General features: G+C 54.2%; 1 protein-coding gene across 3 annotated transcripts in view; it reads right to left on the bottom strand.

Moving 5' to 3' along the window:
- Positions 1-22,166, bottom strand: part of RBM19 (RNA binding motif protein 19) — a 120,897-nt gene that overhangs the window by 74,334 nt on the left and 24,397 nt on the right. For 2 of the 3 annotated variants that reach the window (XM_045534751.1, XM_045534753.1), the window contains exons 17-21: positions 19,515-19,705; positions 17,025-17,085; positions 13,451-13,530; positions 11,722-11,777; positions 8,737-8,853 (exon numbers count right to left, since the gene is read on the bottom strand). In XM_045534751.1, the coding sequence (XP_045390707.1) occupies positions 8,737-8,853; positions 11,722-11,777; positions 13,451-13,530; positions 17,025-17,085; positions 19,515-19,705 (505 nt within the window). The remainder of the gene's footprint in view (positions 1-8,736; positions 8,854-11,721; positions 11,778-13,450; positions 13,531-17,024; positions 17,086-19,514; positions 19,706-22,166) is intronic. The other variant, XM_045534752.1, reaches the window with a different exon arrangement.

The raw sequence follows: 22,166 nt of genomic DNA, 5'->3' as shown, positions 1-22,166 counted from the left end.
AAGCCACCACCAGCAAATGTGTCCCCAAGAGGACCTGGCACCCTACATCCACCACCGACAGCTGGCCCAAGCCGTAGTCATCTCTGGCCCAGGTGACTCACAAACCTCCTCGTGGGTCCCTTCACGAGACCTTTCACAAACGCGGGTCAGTAAAGCCCAGAGACCCCAGGTGCGAAGGGCCAAGCACAGCCCGGGCGACTGTGAGCAGGAACAAAGACGCTGGCTCTCCGGTCTATCACAAAGGCTCTGTAATTAAGACTGCGCTATTGGCATGGGCAGACAGACAGACCCGGGAACGGGTTAGAGAGTCCGGGGCAGAGCCTCACATACAGTCACCTGATTTATGACAAAATCAATGCTGCAGAGCGGAAGGCAGAGACTGGTCTTTGCAATAAATAACGTTGGGCCAAATGAATATCCACGTGGGAAGAAAATGCTCCTCGGTCTTTACCTGACGCCATCCGCGAAAATCAATTCCAGATGGATCGTGTACTGAGAGGTGAAGGGTCAGAGCTTCTGGAGGAAAACACAGGACTCCACCTTTGTGAGCTCGGAGGCGGCAAAGGTTTCTTAAACAGGACACAAGAAGTTCTAATCATGATGGGGGAAAATAAAGATAGTTTGACAATATCAAAGTGAAGAGCTTGTGTTCAAACGACACCATGGAGAGGGTGCAAGCCACCCAGGGAACAGGAGAGATGGCAATCACGTATCACCAAAGGATATAGGAAATTAAATAATTAGAAGATTAATAAGAAAAATTAATTTAAAAATCGGACAACCCAATGTTATCAAAATGGGCAAAAGACTTGAACAGGTATTCCACAAAAGACGGTATCCAAATGGCTCATAAACATATGAAAAAACATCGCTTTCCTTGGCTACCAGGAAAGCACAGTTAGGACCACAAAGTACAGCCAACGTACACCCCCTGGAATGGCTAAGAGGAAGACAGACACGGATAACACCATGCGTAGGTGAGGACGAGGCGCACGAGGTCACTCATACACACGCTGATGGCGGAAGTGCAAACTGATGCAACTACTCCGGAAACCCGAGTGGTGAGATTCACTAAAGTTGAAACACGCACACCCCGTGACCCAGCAATTCCGCTCCCGCACACGTGCCCCACAGAGACGCATGCATGTGGCCACCTAAAGGGTGTTCACAGGAGCGGTATTTGCAACGGCCGAGGAACTGCAAAGTGCCCAAATGCTCGTGGGGGAAATGGACAGATACATTGCGATTAACGGCCACAAGGATGACCAAATCACAACTGCAATGGAACAACATGGGTGAATCTCAGAAATAAAACGTTGAGCCAAGAAGCCCAAAACAAAAGAGCAGACATGTTTCGTTTCCACTTACGTGAAGTACAAACACAGGCAGCATCGATACGCGCTGTGAGAAGTCAGGAGAGGCTGCTCTTGCTGGGGGCAGTTGTGGCTGGGAAGGCAGCACTGGGCAGGGGCCAGAGGGAACGTCCTGCTTCTCCAGCTGGGCACCAGGCACACAGGTGTGCTGAATCTGTGACCACTCGCCACGCCACACACGTATGACGTTACACCTTCTGCATGTATGTTACGCATCGATGAAAAAGGGCCAGTGCTTCCTGCCATGGGGCTTGGCACTGGCCGCCCCCAGACCTGCATGTGGCTCACTCCCTCACACCTGCAGGTCGCTACTGGAATGTCCCCTCCTCAGAGAGGCCTTCCCTGACCACCCAATCTAGGACACTCTGGACTGGTGAACGGTGTCCCCCGCATTCACGTCCACTTGGAACCTGTGAATGTGACTTTGTTTAGAAACAGGGCCTTCGTAGGTGTAATGAAGGTAACACGAGGTCACGCTCGATCAGTGTGGGCGCTAAGCACAATGACTGGTGTTCTTATGAGAACGCACGCAGAGGGACCAACACCATGCAACAACAGGACAGAGCTTGGATGGACGCAGCTGCAAGCCAGCGGCAACCACCGGGAGCTGGGAGAGGCAAGGAGGGACCCCTGTCTGGAGCCTTCAAAGAGAGACGGCCCCGCCCACATCTTGAGTTTGGGCTTCTGGCTCCTAGAACCAGAGAATAAACGTCCGGTGCCTTGTGGCACGCTGTCGTGGCAGCCACAGGAAGCTAGTACGGGCTCATTCCTGCCCCTCCTAGCTCTCGCCCCATCCTTCTCCAGAGCCCTCTGCCACCACGTCATAGGAATCATTTGCTCATTTGTGTATTCCTCCCGCCCCGACTAGAACATAAGTGCCACGAGAGCAGGGACTTTGTTTTATCTGTGGCTGCCTCCCTCACGCTGAGCAAACTGCCTGGCACGGAGAGAGGCTGCATGAATACCGGGAACAAGGGTGGAACACATCTGTGCTTCCCGTGGTGCCTGGAGCTCCGCGTACACGGAGGGCACGCGTGTGCACACCACCCTTCCAACCCTCTGCATACATGAGGGCACACGTGTGTGCCACCCTTCCAACCCTCCGCGTACACGGAGGACACGCGTGCGCGCCACCCTTCCAACCCTCCGCGTACACGAGGGCACACGTGTGTGCCACCCTTCCAACCCTCCGCGTACACGAGGGCACGCGTGTGTGCCACCCTTCCAACCCTCCGCGTACACGAGGGCATGCGTATGTGCCACCCTTCCAACCCTCAGCATACATGAGGGCACGCGTGTGTGCCACCCTTCCAACCCTCAGCATACACGAGGGCACGCGTGTGTGCCACCCTTCCAACCCTCAGCAGAGCAGGAACGGCAGGGACACTCTGATCAGAAAACGAGTCAGACGGAAGCGACCTGCTGAAGTGAACCCAGCAAGTCCCTGAGCCGGACTTCACATCCAGTCCAAGGGGGACAACGGGGCTGTAGCTTTATCCTCAACGCCCGTGTGTGTGTTTTATAAGGAGGAAGAAACAAATACCATGTTTGCTAACTGAAACTGGAAGATAAACCCACAGACTCCATTCTCTGACACTGGGTCCCCAATGCTTTGGGGGCATCCACACCCCCACTTAGGCCTTGTGTTTCATTTAGTCCAGGGGTCGGCAAACTTGCCCCATAAAGGGCCAGAGTCGCTGTCTGGGGTCTGTGGCCCGCCTTTGCTGCAGCCCGAGCTCTGCTGTGGTCGTGCCGAGGCCGTGGGAGAAAATGAACAAGGGCGGCAGGAGACGGCCAGTGACTGTGATGCCCCCGACCCAGGGCCTCTCTGGGGAGGAGATGTCCACACTGGGGACACCTGGGGACAGCTGTGCCCTCCTCACACATCCTTTGGGAACCTGGCTAAGGGTTTCCCCTCCCCACACACCTCCTTCAAGTCTCGTCCTGGCCGGCTCTTGGGAACGGGCCAAGCTGTTTTTTGCGGAGCTTCTTCCGAGAGCCCAGCAAACGGGAAGTCCACCCCGAGTCTCCACTGAGAGCGGATTAAAGGGCTCAAATGGCTGGCAGCTTTGGCAAGAGCACCGCTGACAACCAGGACTCAATCAGGCACTGACCCCACACCTGGGCACGGGGGTGAGGGACTAGCAAGCTGTCCTCAGCCCTCCCCACGGTCACAGCCACTGTGAGAGGAAATGAGGAGGCCAGGGAGGGACAGGCGCTGTCCACAAAGCAGGCAAAACAGGTGCGGAGGGGACAGGAGACAGGAGCCATGTAATTAAGGCCTGCAGACACCTGTTGTGAACTCGCCCATTCACACCCTAGCAGGCGGTTCACACCTCTGAGAACAAAAATAGCAGGGAAAAAAGAGGCCGGGAGGAAAGAAGAGAAGTCACTCTCCATCTGGAGCCTGCAGCCCCCTCCTGCCCCGCCAGACATCCCTGGCCCTGGGGGACGGTGCCAGGGGGATGAGGTGGAGGTCCAGAGGGGGGCCAGGCTGTGCTGCTGCTGAGCTGTGTGACCCCAGGCAAACTCCTGAACCTCTCTGTGCCTCGTCTTTACCAGGATCCCATAGAGTAGGTGTGAGCTGAACTGGCCTCACTTTAAACCTCAATCACTGCAGCTGCACTAAGTGTGCCGACGCTGCCAGATGCTGTTCCCAAAGCAAATCCTCACAACTGCTCCCGAGATTGTCGCGTGGAAGTCTATGCCCATTTCCAGACAAGGAAACGAGACACAGAGAGGGTAAGTAACTTGCCCAAGGTCACACAGCTAGGAAGTGGCAGAGCCGGGACATGAACTCAGCAGGCTGGCCCCAGGCAGTGTGCTCTGAATCTTACTGCACTGCAGATGTCAGCTCACCTGGTCATCTCCCTGACAGGGCATACACGATACTCCTGCTATACGGAGATGCCTGTGTGTGTGTGGACACTTTCCAAATGGAGGCCTGTAAGGCGTGGGGTCCCTGACTGCTGACACATCACATGGGGCACTTGGAAGGGAGGCTGCGAGGAAGGGAGCGGAGGCCAGAGGGGAGAGAGGTGAGGGGAGAGAGTAAAGAGGGACGGCGGGAACTCAGAGCGAGTGCTCTGTCTGCAGGAGTGACAGCCGAGGCCACGCTGGCCCAGGCCTGACACAGTCAGAGCTTCTGATTTTCCAAGAGTTAGAAACAGGCGTTGTACAGGGAACCCCGTGCCTTGCAAATATGGGACACTATCCTACCCCAGCCAGCCCACCCCCAGCACCGTGTGGGCTCAAGCACGCCATATCCAGAGGTGCGCCTGGCCTGCTCGCTTGTAACCTCTGCTCTAAGGGGCTGGCGAGCAGGGAGGCGCTGAGTCAGGGCCAGGCAGCTTCTCCAGAGGGATCAGAGGCCCCGGCGTCGCGAGACAGGGGCAGGACGCAGCAGAGGGACACGGCCCGGCCTCTGCGGAGCAGGCTTTCACATCCCGAAAGCCCTGCTCGTTCTGCTGTTTCGTGGGCTCTTCCCAGGAGGCTGTGTGGCAGGAGGGGAGGTAGCACTGGCAATTTTCTCTCAGGGGGACACACTCGAGGAGGTAGTCACCTGAGACCCCAACCAAGAAGGTCACCTTCTCACAGACATCCACCTGACTCCTAATGCTGGGAAGGCAAAATAAACCTATCAGCAAAAAGGAAGGGGCCGGGCGCAGTGGCTCACACCTGTCATCCCAGAACTCTGGGAGGCCGAGGTGGGAGGACTGCTTGAGCTCAGGAGTTTGAGGCTACCTTGAGCAAGAGCGAAACCCTGTCTCTACTAAAAGTAGAAAATTAGCTGGGCGTGGTGGTGCAAGCCTATAGTCCCAGCTACTGGGGGGGTGGAGGCAGGAGGATTGTTTGAGCCCGGGAGTTTCAGGTTCCAGTGAGCTAGGATCGGGCCACTGCACTGTAGCCTGGGCAGTAGAGCAAGATCCTATCTCATATATACGTACATATTCATGAATAAATAAATAAATAAATAATAAAATAAAAAAGAAAAGAACATTCACTGTCCCTTGTTCAAAAATTATTAAGAATTTCAAGATGGTGAGAGCACAGCATGAAACCAAGCGCAGGGCCTGTGGACTGTGCTGGTCACATGCCGTGAGGTCAGCCCTGCTTGCACAAAGTCCCTCCTGGAAGGTGGATGGCGTTCCCTTCCAGAACCCGGGTGGCTCAAACCAAGGCTGCCCCACGGAATATGACAGAAATGGGCAAGCTGAGGTCCTCCTGGGAACAGCCCCTTCCCCTCTGTGCCCCCAGGTCCCTCATCGAGAAATTCGGTGCAACGACAGTCCTACCACGGCGGTGTGGGGGGCCAACTGATGCTGAGAGTGTGGGGACGAGGGTCGAGTGCCCATGGGTATCGGCCATCTCTGCTTTCAACGTCCACTCTCATCATTCGAAACGTGGGCAGGAGCGAGGCCCCATCAGATGCCTGAGGGCTGCACACGTGTGCGACACAGCAGGAGGAGGCCCTGAATGCAGACTCGTCATTGAGGGTACAGACTTAGGCCCTACCCAGGCCCCGGTCAGGCTGTCCCAGATGGGATCCCACAGAACCGTGGATCTGCAGTGCCTGGGCGGCTGTCTGGTTACCCTGGGGCGGGTTGGTGAAGGGGCTGGTTGGAGGGTGGTGTGGTGAGGCCAGGTGGCCTCCCGTGCCTCTGCTTTGGCCTGGGAGGCTGCCGTCCCCCAGCCTCCACGGACAGGCTTTCGAACCTGCCCACACTCCCCACAGCCAGGCACACCTGTCCCACTGGCTGTCACTGCCGGTTTCTTTCCCAGCCCTCCAGAGAGACAGGCGCCTGGGTCTCTCCTGAAATGGCCGTAAGCCCGGTGCCCAGCACAGGGCCTGGTACAGATGACGCACTTGCTATGGGGTAGTGTCCCACTGAAATGACCTGGGGAATGACGGCTCCTTCTTGAGCCAGGAGAATGGGTGGCAGAGGAGAGTGGTTCCAAGCCAGGGATCTGGGCTCAGCTATGTGGTCCCAGCAGCACACTTCATCTCCCCGAGTCTAGGTCTGGGTGCAAAAGGGACAACAGCACCCCTTCCTCGTAGGGCTGCTGCGTGGCTTAGCGGAGAAGAACTGCACGAGGAGGCTCTCAGCACACAGCCCAACACACGGCATGCGGGCCCTAAAAGGGGGTTGTGATTGCATTATACCTGGTAGGACAAGCCCAGAAAACCCGTCCGGCAGAATGGACCAGACCGGTTCCCCTAAACCCTGCAAACTTCCCCTGCCTGATGACCTTTGCTGGCCAGTGGCTTTGTCTGCAATCCTGTCCCTGAGAAGGCTCACAGCGCCCCCTGCTGTCCACTGCTCAGAACTGCCGCGAATCCCCAGACGGAGTTAACAACAAAAGCAAGGAGGGTTTACATTTCCAGGGGTTTGTGAAAACTCTCATCGGAACAATGGCAGGGAGAAGAGACACCACATGTAATTATGTTCAGTGGACACTAATGCCCCATCTTCTAAAAATAAGTATAATACGTGAGATCAAATAAAGCGCTTTCCCTTCCCTTGCGTTCTTTTGTTTCCCCGGATAAGTGTCATCCCAAATAGACCGCGGAACCAAGTGAAACTGTCATTTCGGCGGGATATTATTTCCTGATCAACATGCGCTGTTCTTAGCAAGCCCATTTTGAGCTGGCAGTTCTTAAATTGGACTCTTTTTAAAATGCAGCAGCATGTTAAGACACGCAGACACACGCTAAGGATATGTACCTGCCTATTTGACAGCCTCACGTGCCCCTCTTGACTAATCTGCCCGGGTTCGGGGAAATGGAAAACATCCCCCCAGGTCGTGACCCCATCTCACCAGGGTGTCCTGCCACGCAGGCTACACAGCGGCCGTAGCTAAGACCCTGCTCCTCAGACCAGCAGGGACAGCCTTCGCCCCAGCTCTAGGCTAATCATGTCTGTTAACAAACAGAATCCCAGTGTATGGTTTAGAACAAACAGGAGAAGGAAGACAAGGATTTTTAAAGCAAATTCCCCAAATGGCTTCCCATTCTTCAAACTAGAGTGAGAGCAAAGAGGGTAGATTTTACACAAAGATAATTCCTTTCTGGTCTCCAAAACACAGGCCTCATTTTGCTTCCCCAGTTTACCTTGCAAGATGCTAACTGGCAATTCCAACAGGGACTCTACTCTCTGATCTTCAGGCTAGAACTCGACAAACAGGTTGAATGAACGAGACCTGGTATGGAGAATCCTAAATGGTCGCCCACGTGTGGGCCACGTGCTGCAGTCGACAGAGCACTCTCAGGTCCCAGCCAAGCCTCAGCGATCTGCTTGGTCGAGGCTGATGTCACCTGCCATTACATCCTGAGGGCTACACGGTCTCTCTGTCCCACCCCACACATGCCTGGGGAGTGCCTCGGCTTCACGCGTTTCCCTCTTGTGCTGACATGGGGATGTTTCCTTCATTCAGGGCCTGATGCTGGGGGTACCTAACTAGTCTGAAAAGCCGAATTCCGTAATATGCCATCACAGGGGCCCTAAACTGCTGGCCCTGGGGCTGGACAAACTTTGTCCCATGCAATGTTTGTTTTTAAAAAGTGAATCAGATGCGGATGAATTCCCCCTAAGCATCCAGGTTGCTAATTTCTCTTTAACTGGTCTTATGACATCCGAGTTTCCGCATGACATCACGGCAGGGTGACCAGAGAGGCCCTCCAACTCCTGGTAGCCACCCGGCCTGGCTCCCGAGAGACGGCTGAGTGTTCGACCCCTGTGCTAGCAGGTGCAGACGGACTGTATCATTTGTGCAGGGAATTCATCGACGTTTCAAAAGGGGCTTTCCATAGAGGGCAATTTAGACTAGTGTCCCCAGCCCTGGCTGGACGTTAGGATCCCCTGTGATGCTTTTAGCAAAATACCAATGTCCGGACCCCACCACTGACCAATGGAATCCAACCCTTTGAGGGCGGTGCCTGAGCAAAGGTATGTTTTAAGAGTCACCAGGTGATCGCACTGTGCTGCTAAGGTGGTGGAGACCCACCGAAAACAAAGGGGCCCCTGCACGGAGGCCATTTCAAGGGGACTGCGGGTGGAGCTGGGTTTTAACCGCGGGGGCCCTGCCCCTCCCGCGCCTTGTGGATGGGGATGGAGAAGCCGCCTGCCCTTCTCCTCCTGCCTCTGAGAGGAGGCGGCCTGGATCTCTTGACTTCTTTCCGCACGATGCTCTGGGGAGCCACATCCGAGATTAAGGGAGATAAATCAAAGGCAGCCAGAAGACGACCTTTGCAAGACCACCGCTGGCCTGCGGCAGACCACCCCAGCCCCAAAGCCCGCCTTCCCCAGGCTCAGCGGGCTGCTCTGCCCGCGCCAGCCCTCTGGGCAGAACCGGCGCATCTCACCTGAAGAGCTCGCGGATCTCCCGGCTGTTGGCCTGGAAGGGGATGTTCCGCACCAGGATCTTGGAAGTCGTCTGCTTTCTGGCGACCTGTTTCTTCCGAGTGGATGTCAGGGCTGGCCTGTGGAGGGGGAGGGGTCCGGATTACCTGGCTGTCAGCAGCTCCTGCCCTACACACTCTCCTGCCAGAACCGAGGCTCTTATCTTAGTTTCAGGCCATGGATTCAAGGAGTGTGTGGCAGGGAGGCCAGGACAAAAGGGAGGAGGGGCTGTCTCCCCGGGGGGGGGGGGTTGACCCCCAAACAGCTGTGGGCGTCTGGGGGACACACCCACCCTCGGGCTGCTGCTGCCCTTCATGTGAGAGACCCAGGGGCTACCAGGGACTTGAGGAACCCTGACGAGGGTGGGGCTAGTTTCTCAGCAAACCCAATCTCTGCTGTTTCCTTCTCTCCAGATGCACAGAAAGACCCCGGCCGATTCCCAAAGGCCCACCACCAACCCAAGGAGGAGCATGCAGTGGCCTCACTATGGAGACGGGCCAGGTGGTGAGGGAGGAAACCCTCAGCCTGGGGTTCAAGGCCATCCCCAACACAGTCCTTCCCTCCCTGTCCCGGAGAAACCTCCCACTCCACTCAAACAGGGCAGGGTAGCGAGCAAGGCTGGGAGTAAACATGCTGGGCGCAGATGCCAAATGGGCCACTTGGGATCTGTGTGATCTTGGACAAGTTACTTGGCCTCTCTGGGCCTCAGTTTCCCCAGCTGTATAATGGGTGTAATAATGATGCCAACCTCGCTGGACTGTTTGAGGATTTAATGAGGACTCTGCACTGTACCCAGCATGTGACCAACATTCAGTAAACGGCAGCTGTTATTATAATGACCATGACATGACTCACTTCCTTCAAGCCTGCCCAGGGCTTCCCTGTCTCCACTAAAATGGCAGCTTCGTTTCCCTTCCTGGCACTCACCACCGTCTGATAGTATCCGACCAACTCAATCCTGTTTCTCTTCACCGTCTGTCCCACCACTCTGGGCTGTGCTGTCCCATACAGCAGCCACTAGCCACATGCAGCTACTTGGATCTCAACTTAACTGGGAAAAACCAACAATTCACTTCCTTAGCTGCTGGGGTGGTCAGCCTCTGGAGGTGGCGTCCGATAATCCCCGGCTCTTGGTATTCTTGCCTTGCGTACCCTGTCCCATGCCACATTAGGGCGGGACCATGTGACCAGCAACATACAGCAAAAGGAATAGGTGCGATTTGTAAGAGTAGGTTGTAGAAGGCATCGCCGCCTCCTTGCCCTCTCTTGGATAACTTGCTCTGGGAGAGACCAGCGGCCATGCTGCAAGGACACTCAAGCAGTCCCAGCAGGGGCCCAGGAGGTGAGGAACAGCTGCATGTGCGCCATCTCTGCAGCAGACCCATCCACCCCAGCTGAGCCTTCAGATGGCTGCAGCCCCAGCCAACACTCTCACTGCAACCTCATGACACCTTGAGGCAGAACCCTCAGCTAAGCTGCTCCTGAATTCCTGACCCGCAGAAACTAAGAGATAACGTTTTAAGTTGTTAAGTTTTGGGATCCCGGAGCAATAGATAACTAGTACTGTTGCCCTGGCCACATTTCCAGGGCTAAAGAGCCATGGGTGGCAAACGGCGACCATCCTAGACAGACAGATGTAAAACATCACCACCACTGCAGAAGCTTCTATGGAATAGCACTGCCCTAGAGTATAAACTCCACAAGGAAACAACATTCCCAGTGCCCAGGAAGACTGTCTGGTGCCTACTGGGGTTTGCTGCAATATTTGTTGGATAAAACAATGAGCCCATGAACACTGGCTAGGAAGCGAGAGCTCGCAAGGCTGAGTTCAGCCTGACTCCCTAGAGATAGGGCACTAAAAAGGAACCACCGGCTGAGTGCTCGTGGGCACAGCAAGTGCTGGATGCTTCACACTCGATTTTGCTTTAGAGGCAGAGCCTCCCATGCAAGGTCACAGAGCTTCTGGATTAAACCTAAAGGAGTTGGGGGTCAAAATCTGGGCTCCTGCTATTACACTCTGACAGCTCAGGGACCCCCACTGGGCTTCTGGGGGCCCCTGTACCAAGCCTTATTCTCACTGAGAATGCCCAACATAGGATAACCAACAATAGGTGGGAAACACCAGAGACGGCCTACACTGGATTCACAGGCAGCATGAACAGACAAGCAGAAAGGGAAGAGGAAAGGCCAATTCGCAGGCAGCTAATTTGCTGAATGAGCACAACGAATGAGCAACTTGTTCAAAACTACCAAATAAATATCTTACACCAGCTCTGGGGCTGTTAGAGTGGCCCTTTATCACCCGAGGCAAGTGGATGATAATGACTATAATGGCTTACACCGGGCACCTGGTCCATGCCGGGCACTGCTGGGAGCCCTCCAGCGCATTAGTTCACTTAGATGTACAAGCCGGTGGAAACGGAAGAGCGAAACTAACCACCCCCCATTACTTCAGTATACTGGTGATTGGGCAAATTGGCCTGCCTCCGTCTCTAACACCCACTGAATGTCCTTCAGATTAACTGGAGGCCATCTCTGGGCACTGTCATCCAGCCCTGGGAAAGCAAGTCCGCAAAGCGGAGGGTCTAGGTTTCTAGCTGCTTCTGGTTCAGCCACAGAACCAGCAACTCGCGACCTTCCTTGGCTTATTTATACCACCCAGATGAGTGTTATCCGTCTGTTTCTCCCGCACTTGTTCTTTCGATTACAAACAACATGCATGAAACATTCGCCCAAAGGCCTAGCACTGTCCCAGCTCATCAGGGAAAGGGGGTGGGAGTTGGCAAACGCCAGCCTTAATTAGGCACCTTAATTAGGCAGAGTCCTAAATGGTGAGGGGGTTTTTAAAGGACACTTAAGGGCTGTGAGCCACCCTCCAGGGTGGCCAGCACCGGGGACAGAAGGCACCGGCTTGCATCAGAGGAAACCAGGGGTCAGAGAGGACTCACTTAGTGGCTCGTTCCGAGATCCTCACTTCCAACGTGTGGCTGTCCACGACGACACCCTAGGAGGCAAGACAACATGGCTCATCCCTCTGTCCTTGGAAGCGCCCGTGTCCCTGTCCCTCCCCAGAGTGGAGCTCCTGGCTGATGGGCAGGGGACTGACGGTCCCCCAGGCAGAGGGGCTGGCTGGCCCCGAGGACAGAGGATGAGCAGCTGGTGGTCACAGAGACCCCGTCCTTGAATGCTCTCTCGAGCTTAGTAGGACTTGACCTTTATGCCATTCAAGGGGCATTGGATCTCCCATGGTTTGAGAGCATTTTCAGGCAAAGGAAGCCCCTTAGGTCTGGCTTACAGTGAGAGTTTGGTTTAGTTTACACGATCACTAAAAAAATTCTAAACCACAGTGGAGTTGCATCTAAAGCTAGGCTCTACCATTAGTCCCTTAAGGCAAAACTGGTGTATTAGCAAAATTACCCTTGAAAATCCCTTAAGTCTCCCAGAAAATACAGCACACATAGCTCGTACAAACAATTCTTTGAGGCAATACTCACATATGCATGCATACGACATACAGAACATAATACAGTACACATGCAAAGTGGGATTTCATAGAATCTTGAATTGTATGAAACAGAAGGACGGACCACTGATTTGTGAGGCTGAATTTAAGTTAACTGAGTAGATAGCTCCTGAGCTGGAAGGGCCAGGGACATGGGGCATTACTGAAGGGACACCTTCCATCGCTGAGGTCTGGCTCCCTTTGGGGTGGTGCAAATCCCAGGCTATTCTCTCTGCCAGCCCAGCTCCCCTGTTCCCAATCTGTCCCTGGTACTTAAGGCCTGGCAGGGCATTTCTCCTTTTCTGTCTGAATAGGAGGCTGAGTCTACGTCCAAGCACCTCTCAGTTCAGCCCCTTTCTCTCTACCTTTGGCCACCCTGCCTCTACTCTGGCCAAGCCCAGATGACCCAAGGGTCCCCTCCCTGCCCTCCTATACCCCCTGCTCCATGCAGCGGCAAGGGGGATTATTCTAAAGCAGAAACCAGATCCTCCGCCAACATGCTCACAGCCTTCTGACGGTCTCTCACTGCCTACACTGACTTTCGCAAGTCCTTAAAATGGCCTGTGAGGTTCTGCCCTACACACCTCTCTCCTCATCCTGTGCCCTGACCCCTGGTTCCCGCTCTGCCCCTGCCACAGGGGCTTTTCTTTGTTTCTCAAACATGTTAAGCTCATTCCCTCCTTAGAGGCCCTGCCTCAGCCCCTTTGCACGTGCTGTTCCCTCCTCCTCAACTACTTTCTCACAAGTCTCTTCACAGCTGACCTCTTGGCAATTAGGTTTCTTTCTGACTGTCACCTCCTCAGAGAGGCCTTCCCTGCCCCACCCCCACCTCACAGCTCTGTTATCATCCAAGTACTTAGCATGACCTGGTCTTGCCTGCTCAACGGCCCAGCCTGTCTTCCCTACCAGGAACAAAAGCCCAGCACAGTGCCAGGCACAGACCAAGGTCCAGGCCGCGCTGGGCCTTGAATGAATGAACTATAGTGACCGTGAGTGTTCACAAAGATTCTTAATTTTTCTTAGGCCACAGTCCCCAGGAGAACTGGCAAAGACCACAGGCCGGGGAAAGCGTGGATGTAATAACGCACATTGCTGCTTAACTTCGGAGGGTTGATGGCACCGCCCACCTCCTGCCAAGGGCCTCCCTGGACCTCGGCTGGGGAACCTCACTGTACCTGGAGCTGCTTGAGAGCTTTCTCGGCGTGCTCGGGCTTCCTGTATTCCACAAATCCAAACCCCATGGAGAGCAGCGCTCCTGAAAGAGAGAGAGGTGGACCACAGCTGTGGGTGGGTGGAAGAGCAGCAAGGCCAAGTGCAAGGGCTCCGGTGGGCCCCGGGACCTCTGTTATATTTTCTTTCTTTTCATAGCCCTCTTCATCCCCAGAACGATCTCAGCACCTGGTTTCCCATTTCTTCTTGACGCATCAGCCAACCAGGTTCTATGGCTGCCACCTGAGGCCCGACTGACTATTAATTAAGAGATGACTGACATGATAATTAACTTCATAATGGAATTCCGCTTTGGGGGAGAGAGTGAAGTAACAGGGATGACCATCGCGATGACAAGCGGCAAAGGCTCTACCTGGGCAGTCCCCGGCCTCCACTCACGATGCACGAACGTCAAACGCACCAAAGGCTTACTCTTCACAAGCCTCTCTGACCAGCCAATTACGCTGGGTTTCAGATGCCAGGTTCGGACAGGGCCGACTGCATTATTCAAACTTCTCTGGCTCCCCACTTCTAGGTTGTGAGAAGCAAGAGTTCATGTAGCAAGGCAGATCACAAAAATTTTACCAGAAACTTTTGCTTCCTCATCTATGGCCGTATCACCCTTGAATGAGCCCCATCTCGTCTGACCTCGGAAGCTGAGCAGGGTCGGGCCTGGTCAGCACTTGGGTGGGAGGAACTTTTGCTTCCTGGCTACAGATGACTGGCAGGGGGAGGAGTTTTTCACAAGGCACTAAGAAAATAAATCCCTAATTACATTTTGCCATTTTGACACAGAATTTGATGCATCCACACCTTCCACCTCTGCCCCTGCACTTCAGACAGATTTGTTAAGTTTATTCTTTATTTTTTTTCACAGTTGACCTCAAAGAGGATTGGTTTAAGTCAGTATGTCCAAAGGAGGCTCGAGGTTCTTGCCTCTGACTCACTTGGCAGTCCCCACCTTGCCCCCTGCAGTGTCGTTTGAGGGCTGTCCCCTGCATTTCCACCCCCACACAGCACGGGTTACAAAAGGAGAGCCAAGTGCAGAACATCAGTTGCCCAAACACGGCTCAGACAGCATTGCCGGCTGACGGGCAGCGCCACCGCGTGGTGACTTGAAACCTCTGTTCTCCAAGCAGACCCTGCATGAAAGCTCTCTTCTGGGGCTCAAGGGTGTGGGTGGCCGGCTGGTGTGTCTGTGCTCCTGTGACTTTTGAAAAGTGCGTTCAGACTGTGTGAGGGCAACCATGAGAAAGTCAAGTTCACCTCTTGGCCCCGGACACCATGCAGATCCACTCTCTGCCCTTCTCTACGCCCCGGGATGGGGGTCTGACCTCCACAGATGGCAGGTCTCCTGTTGGGATTAGCTGGCAGGAAGTGCCGGTCTGAGATGCGAGGGTGGAGCAGGGGGAGGCTGGAGTTCTGGTTCTTTCCATTAGCCCACCCATGTCCCTGCTCTGGTGTGGCTCTGCAAGGGCCGTGTCCCATCCACAGCTGCTCTCCTACTGGCTACTTCATGGCTCCAACTCTCAACCAAGCTCGGGTTGCACCCTTTCCCCCAATGCCCCTCTAGGCTCAGCAGGAGGAAGGGCATGCTTCCCTGTGACCTGCTGCCCGGCCACACCCCAGCGTGTGGCCTCCTCATCACAGCCCTCTGTCCTCCAGCCCCAGCTGAGCGTGCTTTCTGCTTCCTGCTGCAACCCTGGCTGATGTCCAGTGTCTAGACTTTCCCCAAAGCGTGATGGATGGGCCCAGAGAACAGGGCTCTCAAATAGAGGCTCTTGAAAAAGAGAGTGTACGTTTTAAGAGCTGATTACAACAGCAGATCAGATAACTTGCGCTGAAGAGCACTCCCTGGGAGGAAAAGGCAGGCCCCACAGAGCAGCCGACTGCAGGGACAGGCACAGCGACCCACCTGTGCCCACTGGCCTGGGCGCACCTCTGTCCAGTCTGACCCACCTCCTGGACTTCAGCAATGACTTTCTTTCCTGAAATCCCCACAACTGACCCTTCTCATCATTAACTTGGTACCTAGCCGCCTTTCCTTGTATCCCAAACTATATCTGAAGTTCCTAGAGAACAGGAATATTATGGGTTGAAGTGTTTCCTCCAAATCCGCATGCTGAAATCCTAACTCCTAGTATCTCAGATGTGACCTTATTTGAGCTTGGCTCTTCACAGAGGTAAGGAAGTTAAAATGAGGTCACTAGGGTGGGCCCTAATCCAATGTGGATGGTGTCCTTTAAAAGAGGGGGCAGGGGGCATACCCGAGCGGATGCCCTGTGAACACGTGCAGGTGAGGAGAGGGGCCCGGAGCAGCTCTTCCCTCACAGCTCAGAAGGAATCAGCTCTATCCACTCCTTGATCTCTGACTTCTAGACACCAGAACTAGCAATGTGCAATGACACATTTCTGTCATTTAAGTCACCCAGTCTGTGCCACTTCATTATGGCAGCCCAGCAAATGAACGCAAGGGACCCTCTAACTTCCACGCCATGTGTCTGCTTAAAACCTCCCTAGCTGCGTCTCCTGCCTCTTCCTTGGCAAAACCCCCAGGCTCGGCCACAGCAGCCTGTCCGCCTCCCTCGTCCGCACATCCAACCTGGCTGCTCCGTCTCCCCGTGAGCCCCATAAGCCTTGGGCTGACGTGGAGACTTCTGTGCTGGGCCCCACCCCACCCCTTGTCACACTGTGCCACAACCACCAGCTCCTACGTCTCTCCAGCTAGACTGTGGGCCCTCTAAGGGCAGGGACTGTGTCTCCTTCATCTTGTAAAACTAATGCCATGCTCGCCACCTGGCTGGCCCCGGGAACTGTTTGAGGAATAAATGAACAGTAGACATCCTGGCCACCCAGCACTTTGCATACAGCAGGTGCTCAGGACGTGGTTTTGAGCTGACTGCTGTGGCATTCCTATGAATCCTGCCTACCTAAAGGGACTTGGCTCGGCTGTGAGAAAGCAAAGACTTATCCCCTGCCCGTCCTCTGCAGGAAGCCAGGGCTGGAGGACAGCCAAGCAGAGGCCAAGGGACTCAGGACAACGTCTAAGGACGAGTGACGAGATGAAGATGGTCTCTGTCTGTCCATGGACCCATGGGCTAGGGAAATGCATGGTTAATGACCAGGTGGAATGTTCCAGAAGTTCTATAACTGCGTTATTTCCCTTGGAAAGGGAGAGGGAAAGCCCAGGAGCAGTTGTTTCTTGCTATTTCCTGGGAAGTTTCCAGAGCACAGAGGTGCTGGGAGGCGGCAGGGGCTTCCGCTGCCTGCCCACAAACGGCGCTACTCCAAAGCCACTCCGACAGTCCGAGGTGGCGCAGGGTCTAGATTCAGAAGAACCTGATGTGCGAAGCTGCTTCTACTGAAAAGCAGGAGTCTCCAGGGAAACAGGAAGAGGCACCGCTTTTGATGAGGCGAACGAGAGAGTCTGAGGGTGACAGTGCTTCAAAACAGATGAGGACCTTCAAAACGCAGGTGTGAGAGTGACCCCGGCCCCTTGCCCAAAGCTACACCATCTCTCTGGTTGGGATTTTGAAATACCTGCTTTGTTCTTCTTCTTGGAAATCGAGCAGCTCTTCACCATCCCCACTTTGGAAAACACCTGGAAAAGAATGGTAACACGTATCATCGGCTTTTCCGGGCAAATCCCATGAGCCGGGCCGGCGCGTGCTGACAGACAGAGGCTGCGTGCCCGAGCACAGGCACCGGGATGAGAATGAAAGCAGGACCAACACCTGCACTCTGCTGTAGGTATTGCCACCCCCCACTTTTCAGATGAGAAAAGCTAAGGCTCGGAGGGTTAGAGGTGGCACCTGGGGTCACAGAGCTAGGACCTGCTAGAGCTGAGATTGGGACCCGGGATCCAGGCTCTACACCACTCTGCAGGTGAGCGCCCCTGCCGCGTGCTATCCCCTCCCCAAATGTGCCACACCGACATCTTGAGGTCCCCAAAACATCTTGAGGTGACGACTGATGACCTGCTCTATGTAACTTGGGCAGTCTCTGAGGGTTCCCCACAGGAGCAGCTGGGCTTGCTCCTTGCTCCAGTTACAGAGGGAGGAAGTGGGGCACGGAACAGTTGAGAGGCTGCAGACCACACCGTAGGGACGCCGGCATAGACTCAGAAGCCTGGGATCTACCTGACCCTGGCACTGCCCCCTGGACCAAATGCCAAAGTGACTTAAAAAAAAAATTTAGTCATATTCTAGCCAACTTTCCCCTTTGCTTTTTCTATCCCCTTTGCTAGGATTTGAAACCCAGCCAGGACAAAGTCCAAGTCCGCCTGGCTCTCGGCTGTGTCCTCAGCACAGGGCCAGGGAGAGGCAGGTGCCCAGGAAAGGTTTGGAGGCAGAGGGGAGGGACGCTCCTGATGAACAAATACCACAAGTGACAGCCACAGACCGACTCTCTTGTTTCCAGTGTCAAACGCTTTACTGCAATTATCTCATTCATCCTAACCAAAACATCAAAACAACCCCACGAGAAGATCCTATTAATACCCCCATGTTACAGACGAAGAAACTGAGGCACAGAAGGGCTGCCCCTGAACCTTGGCTCTCCACCCAAACGGGGCGCAGAGACAGGAGTCCCGTGATCGAGGTGCTCTTCCCTCGGTGTCTATGATGAGCTGTGTGACCTAAGGACAGTGAACCGACCTCTCTGAAGTTTAGTCTCCAAATGTGCAATATGAAGAGACTGGACTAATCACCCTGGCTGCACCTTCCAGCTCTAGAATTCTCTATAATTTGGAAGATGCTCCTGGGCCGATGCATGCGTGCATCTCCTGGGAAACAATCATCCCTGGTAAAGCTGTTCCCACACCAGAACCACATCAGAAATAAAAAATAAAATTGATCATAAGCTGGTTTGGCACACTAAAGGCTATCTACCTTTTGGACACTACCAGTGTGTGCCTCTGTTTAAAAGCAAAACGAAATAAAAATGGACTTGGGAAGTAGCCAAAAAAAAAAAAAAAAAAAAATTCTAAGGGTGGATTTCCAATTGCTTAATGAGGTGAATCTTTACTCCTTAAAATGCTGCTGCTTGGGCCAGGGTATCTCCGCTGCTGGAGTTGCTCTTAACAGGCAAGGGACAGTCACACTGCAGAGACTGAGCCAGCGGGTGTCAAGAGTGGGGGCTCTGACCTCCTGCCTCCCTTCCACACCCCAGTCTGCGTCTGCAGGTCACTTGCCCACCACGTTCCTGCCTCGGCGACTCAGCAGACACCGTCTTCTCTCTCGACCCATCCACAGAATTTTACAGATCAAAGGAATGTTTGGAAATCAGTTCAATTCTTACAGCATCTTCCTTGCCAGAACAAGTTTGCTGTTCCTTCATTCATTCAAAATAAAAAACTCTATCGAGTGTTTGTTCTGTGCCAAGGCCAGTTTCCAGAAATGAAGAGTTACTCCGTACGGCGCTCCCTGTCCGGTGGAGGAGCTTGCAGACCCCAACCCTTTGGACCCAGAGGCCCCATTTCTTGATCTCTGGCCCAATTCCTTCTAGAAGCTCCCAGCCCCCACTCAGTACAGCACTCATTTGGCATTTACCAAGCACCTATTTGGAGCTCCCATCCTTTCACCCCATAAATGCAAAAATCTCCCCCTGTTCAGGAGTTCAGATGGGGGCCGGCCACTCACCCACTGACGTGGCTGCTCTATATCCCCACCAGGCCCAGGGGCTGGTGCTGACATTGACTTTGGTAGTTTACAACGCAGAAATAACTATGGGGGAGCGTCTTCTAAATATATAACCCAAACACTGACTACCATTTTCATACTACATGTGCCCCTGGAGTGTGTGGGGGAGCCCCTCCCAGGACCCCTGGGCCGGCCGTGCTACTGGCCAAGTCTTTGGCTGAGCTGTCTCCTGGACAGCCCAGGAGGGACGTCATGCAGGGGGTTTGTCAGTTGTTGTCGAGTGACATGTGAAGAAGAGTTATGCTTAGAGGCCGAATAAAGGCAGGAACCACGTCAGCGACTGGGGTTTCCCATCCCACGTTCCTTCCTCCCATTCTGCGAAACCACTCACTTTCTTCAGCGTCTCCTCTGTTGTGTCGAAGTTGAGATTCTTAATAAACAAAGTGCACCCTGGGAGGCTCTCTTCTTCTTCCTCTTCTTCCTCCTCCTCCTCCTCTTCCATCTTTGCTGGAGACGCGTCCACTCCACCCTCGGTTGGCTTTCCGCCTTCTGGGGCCTCACTGTCTGGTACTGGCTCCCCCCCAACAGAAAAAAAAATCCATTAAATAATATCTAACCCACCAAAGCCCCAGGGACTAACACACAGAACCTACTAGATAAAGGGGCTCTGCCTCTGTAGGCAGCGTCAGGAAGGGACACAGAGATTCCTGACTTGTACTGAGTACCGAGTTTCAGCAACGAGTGAGAGAGAGAGAGAGAGAGAGAGAGAGAGAGAGAGAGAGAGAGAGAGGGAGAGAGAGAGAGAGACTCCTCCGGCCTCTGATTTAAAGAGGAAGAAATACAAAACACAGACCCAAGGCTATGAGCCTTAAATAGGACCAACCAAAGCAAACTTGAACTTCACAAGAAATCACTACGTGAACTGTTCTACTGAACCATAGGCCTGAGCAAAATGTTATTTTTCCTCAAAGAAAGCACTTAGTGAACTTTCAAACCAAAATGCAACTTAAAAATTTTCAAAAATTACAGAATGGGAACAAAACTTAGAATGTTCTCAACACTCCTTAACCCTCAAGGCTGTTACAGGAAAACGAAGACCCCCATACACACTACTTCAGGAAGCACATACATAAAACGTGTGGTTTTGTCTATATGTGACATATTAAACTCAGAGTTATACGTAATAGTGAAAAACTGAAAACACTATATGTTCACAAATGAGACTAGATAAGTTATCATTGTTACCTCTCAGCTGGACGACGGAGCAGCCTCCTGGCTGGTCTGCCCTCAGCACCTGGCCCTGCATTCCAGCTTCTCTGATCTCACCCCTGCCCCTTCTCTCTTCCCTCGTTCCTCTCTCCAACCTCACTGGCCTCTTTTCTGATTGCCAAGCTTGCCAGACCCGTCCCTACCCCAGGGCCTTTGCATGTGCTGCCCTCAGCCCTTTCTGCCCATCTCCTGTCTTCCCAGGCCTGGCTCCTTCTCAGGTCTTAGCTCACGTGTCCTCCTCCCAGGGAGTCTGTCCTGCCCACTCTCGTTCAGGTGGTCTCCACCCCAGGCCCTGCCTCACTGTTGTCTGTCTCTGATTTCCTCTTATCAGAGCCCTTACCCTGTTCTGATATTACCACACTCAGTGGTTGGCTTCTTGATCTGTGTCCCCAACTGCAAGGGGAGCTCGTCGGGGACAGGACCCAGTCTGACTTGGCGCTGCGTCCCCAGCACCAGCTCAGAGCAAGCACTCCAGAAATATTTTCGGATGACAACTGTGTCAGGCGCTCAGCAAACAGCCTTCACTGTGACTGACAGGAGCTGCGGGGTCTTAGCTAAGAGCACAGACCTCAGAGCTGATGGCCCAGAGTCACATCCAGCTCTCTCCACGTGTGTGACCTTGCCCAAGTCAAGCAACCTCTCCGTCCTTCCTTCTTTCCATCTAGAAAGGGGGGTGGCAGTAACGGTGCGTCCTTGTGGGGTGACTATGAGAATGAACGCCCAGGAGGCTGTCGGGACAGCACCTGGCCCTACAGCAAATGCCTGAGAAATAACAGCTTGGTTGCGGTAGCATCACCACCCCTAGACCCACACTGCCCAGCCAGGCCTCCATGAAAAAGTCGCAAATCCCTAACTCTGGGAGAGGCAAGAGAGCCCAGCGGGGAGCCCCCTGCCCTCCTCACCCTGCTCCCTGCATGGGGGGCTGCAGGCTTCCGGGAAGGCCAGCCAGCGCCACACCTCGGAGTCCAGGGTGCCACGTCTCTGCCAGCTGCTGCTCCCCAAGTAGTCAGGCCAGGCCCTGCCGTGGCCCATGCCCTGCATCCCAAGAGGAGCAGAGCCGGCCAAGGGCCATGGCGACAAAGCCAAAGGTCATTTCCAAAAGCACTTCTGTTCCTGGCCCCAAGTGGGGAGACAAAAGAAAGATGAGAGAAAAAAAACAAAACAAGACATTGTGTAACTCAGACAGATGTTTGCCAACAAAATCACCAGGAAGCAGAAAAAGAGGGAAGAAGTAAAAAAGGAAGCGGGGCCGGGGGTGTGGGGGGGTGGGCAGGATTTGAGAGCAAGGTGGGTTGGAGGGGGCTGGGAGAGGCAGGGGACATGCGCTTCCATCTGTAGTTAGCACAATGCAATCCAGTCACGCGTCGCCACACGGGGCTTTCTTATAATCAGGCCGCAGAATTCACCGCGGCCCCCCCTTCCAGGCTCCCGGCGCCGAGGCTGACAGCAAAGACTGTTATCAGTCGCGAGCAGCTTTCCAGGACCTCCCCCCACTCTGAGCCCTTTATCTGGAGGTGAGGGTCTTGGTTGTGGGGAGATAAAACACGCTGTCCCCCTCCCTCGAGACTGGTACAGGGAACAGGAGAGCTTCGCGTAGAGGAAGGGGGTAAAACACAAAAAGCCCGGTCCTCTCCCCTCCTGCTCGCCTGCCTTGGGAGCCTGAGAAAATCCAGGGCCTCGGGGGCTGGCTGAGTCCCCCCCGCACCCCCAGCCTTTGTCATCCTCGTGCAACGGGGAGCCAGGGACCTGGGGAGGCTTCTGGAACAATGTGAAG

The sequence above is a fragment of the Lemur catta genome, chromosome 21 (genome assembly GCF_020740605.2).
Source record: "Lemur catta isolate mLemCat1 chromosome 21, mLemCat1.pri, whole genome shotgun sequence".
NCBI lineage: Eukaryota > Metazoa > Chordata > Mammalia > Primates > Lemuridae > Lemur > Lemur catta.
The sequence above is the reverse complement of the archived record's forward strand: the minus strand, read 5'-3'. Positions and strand labels throughout refer to the sequence as shown.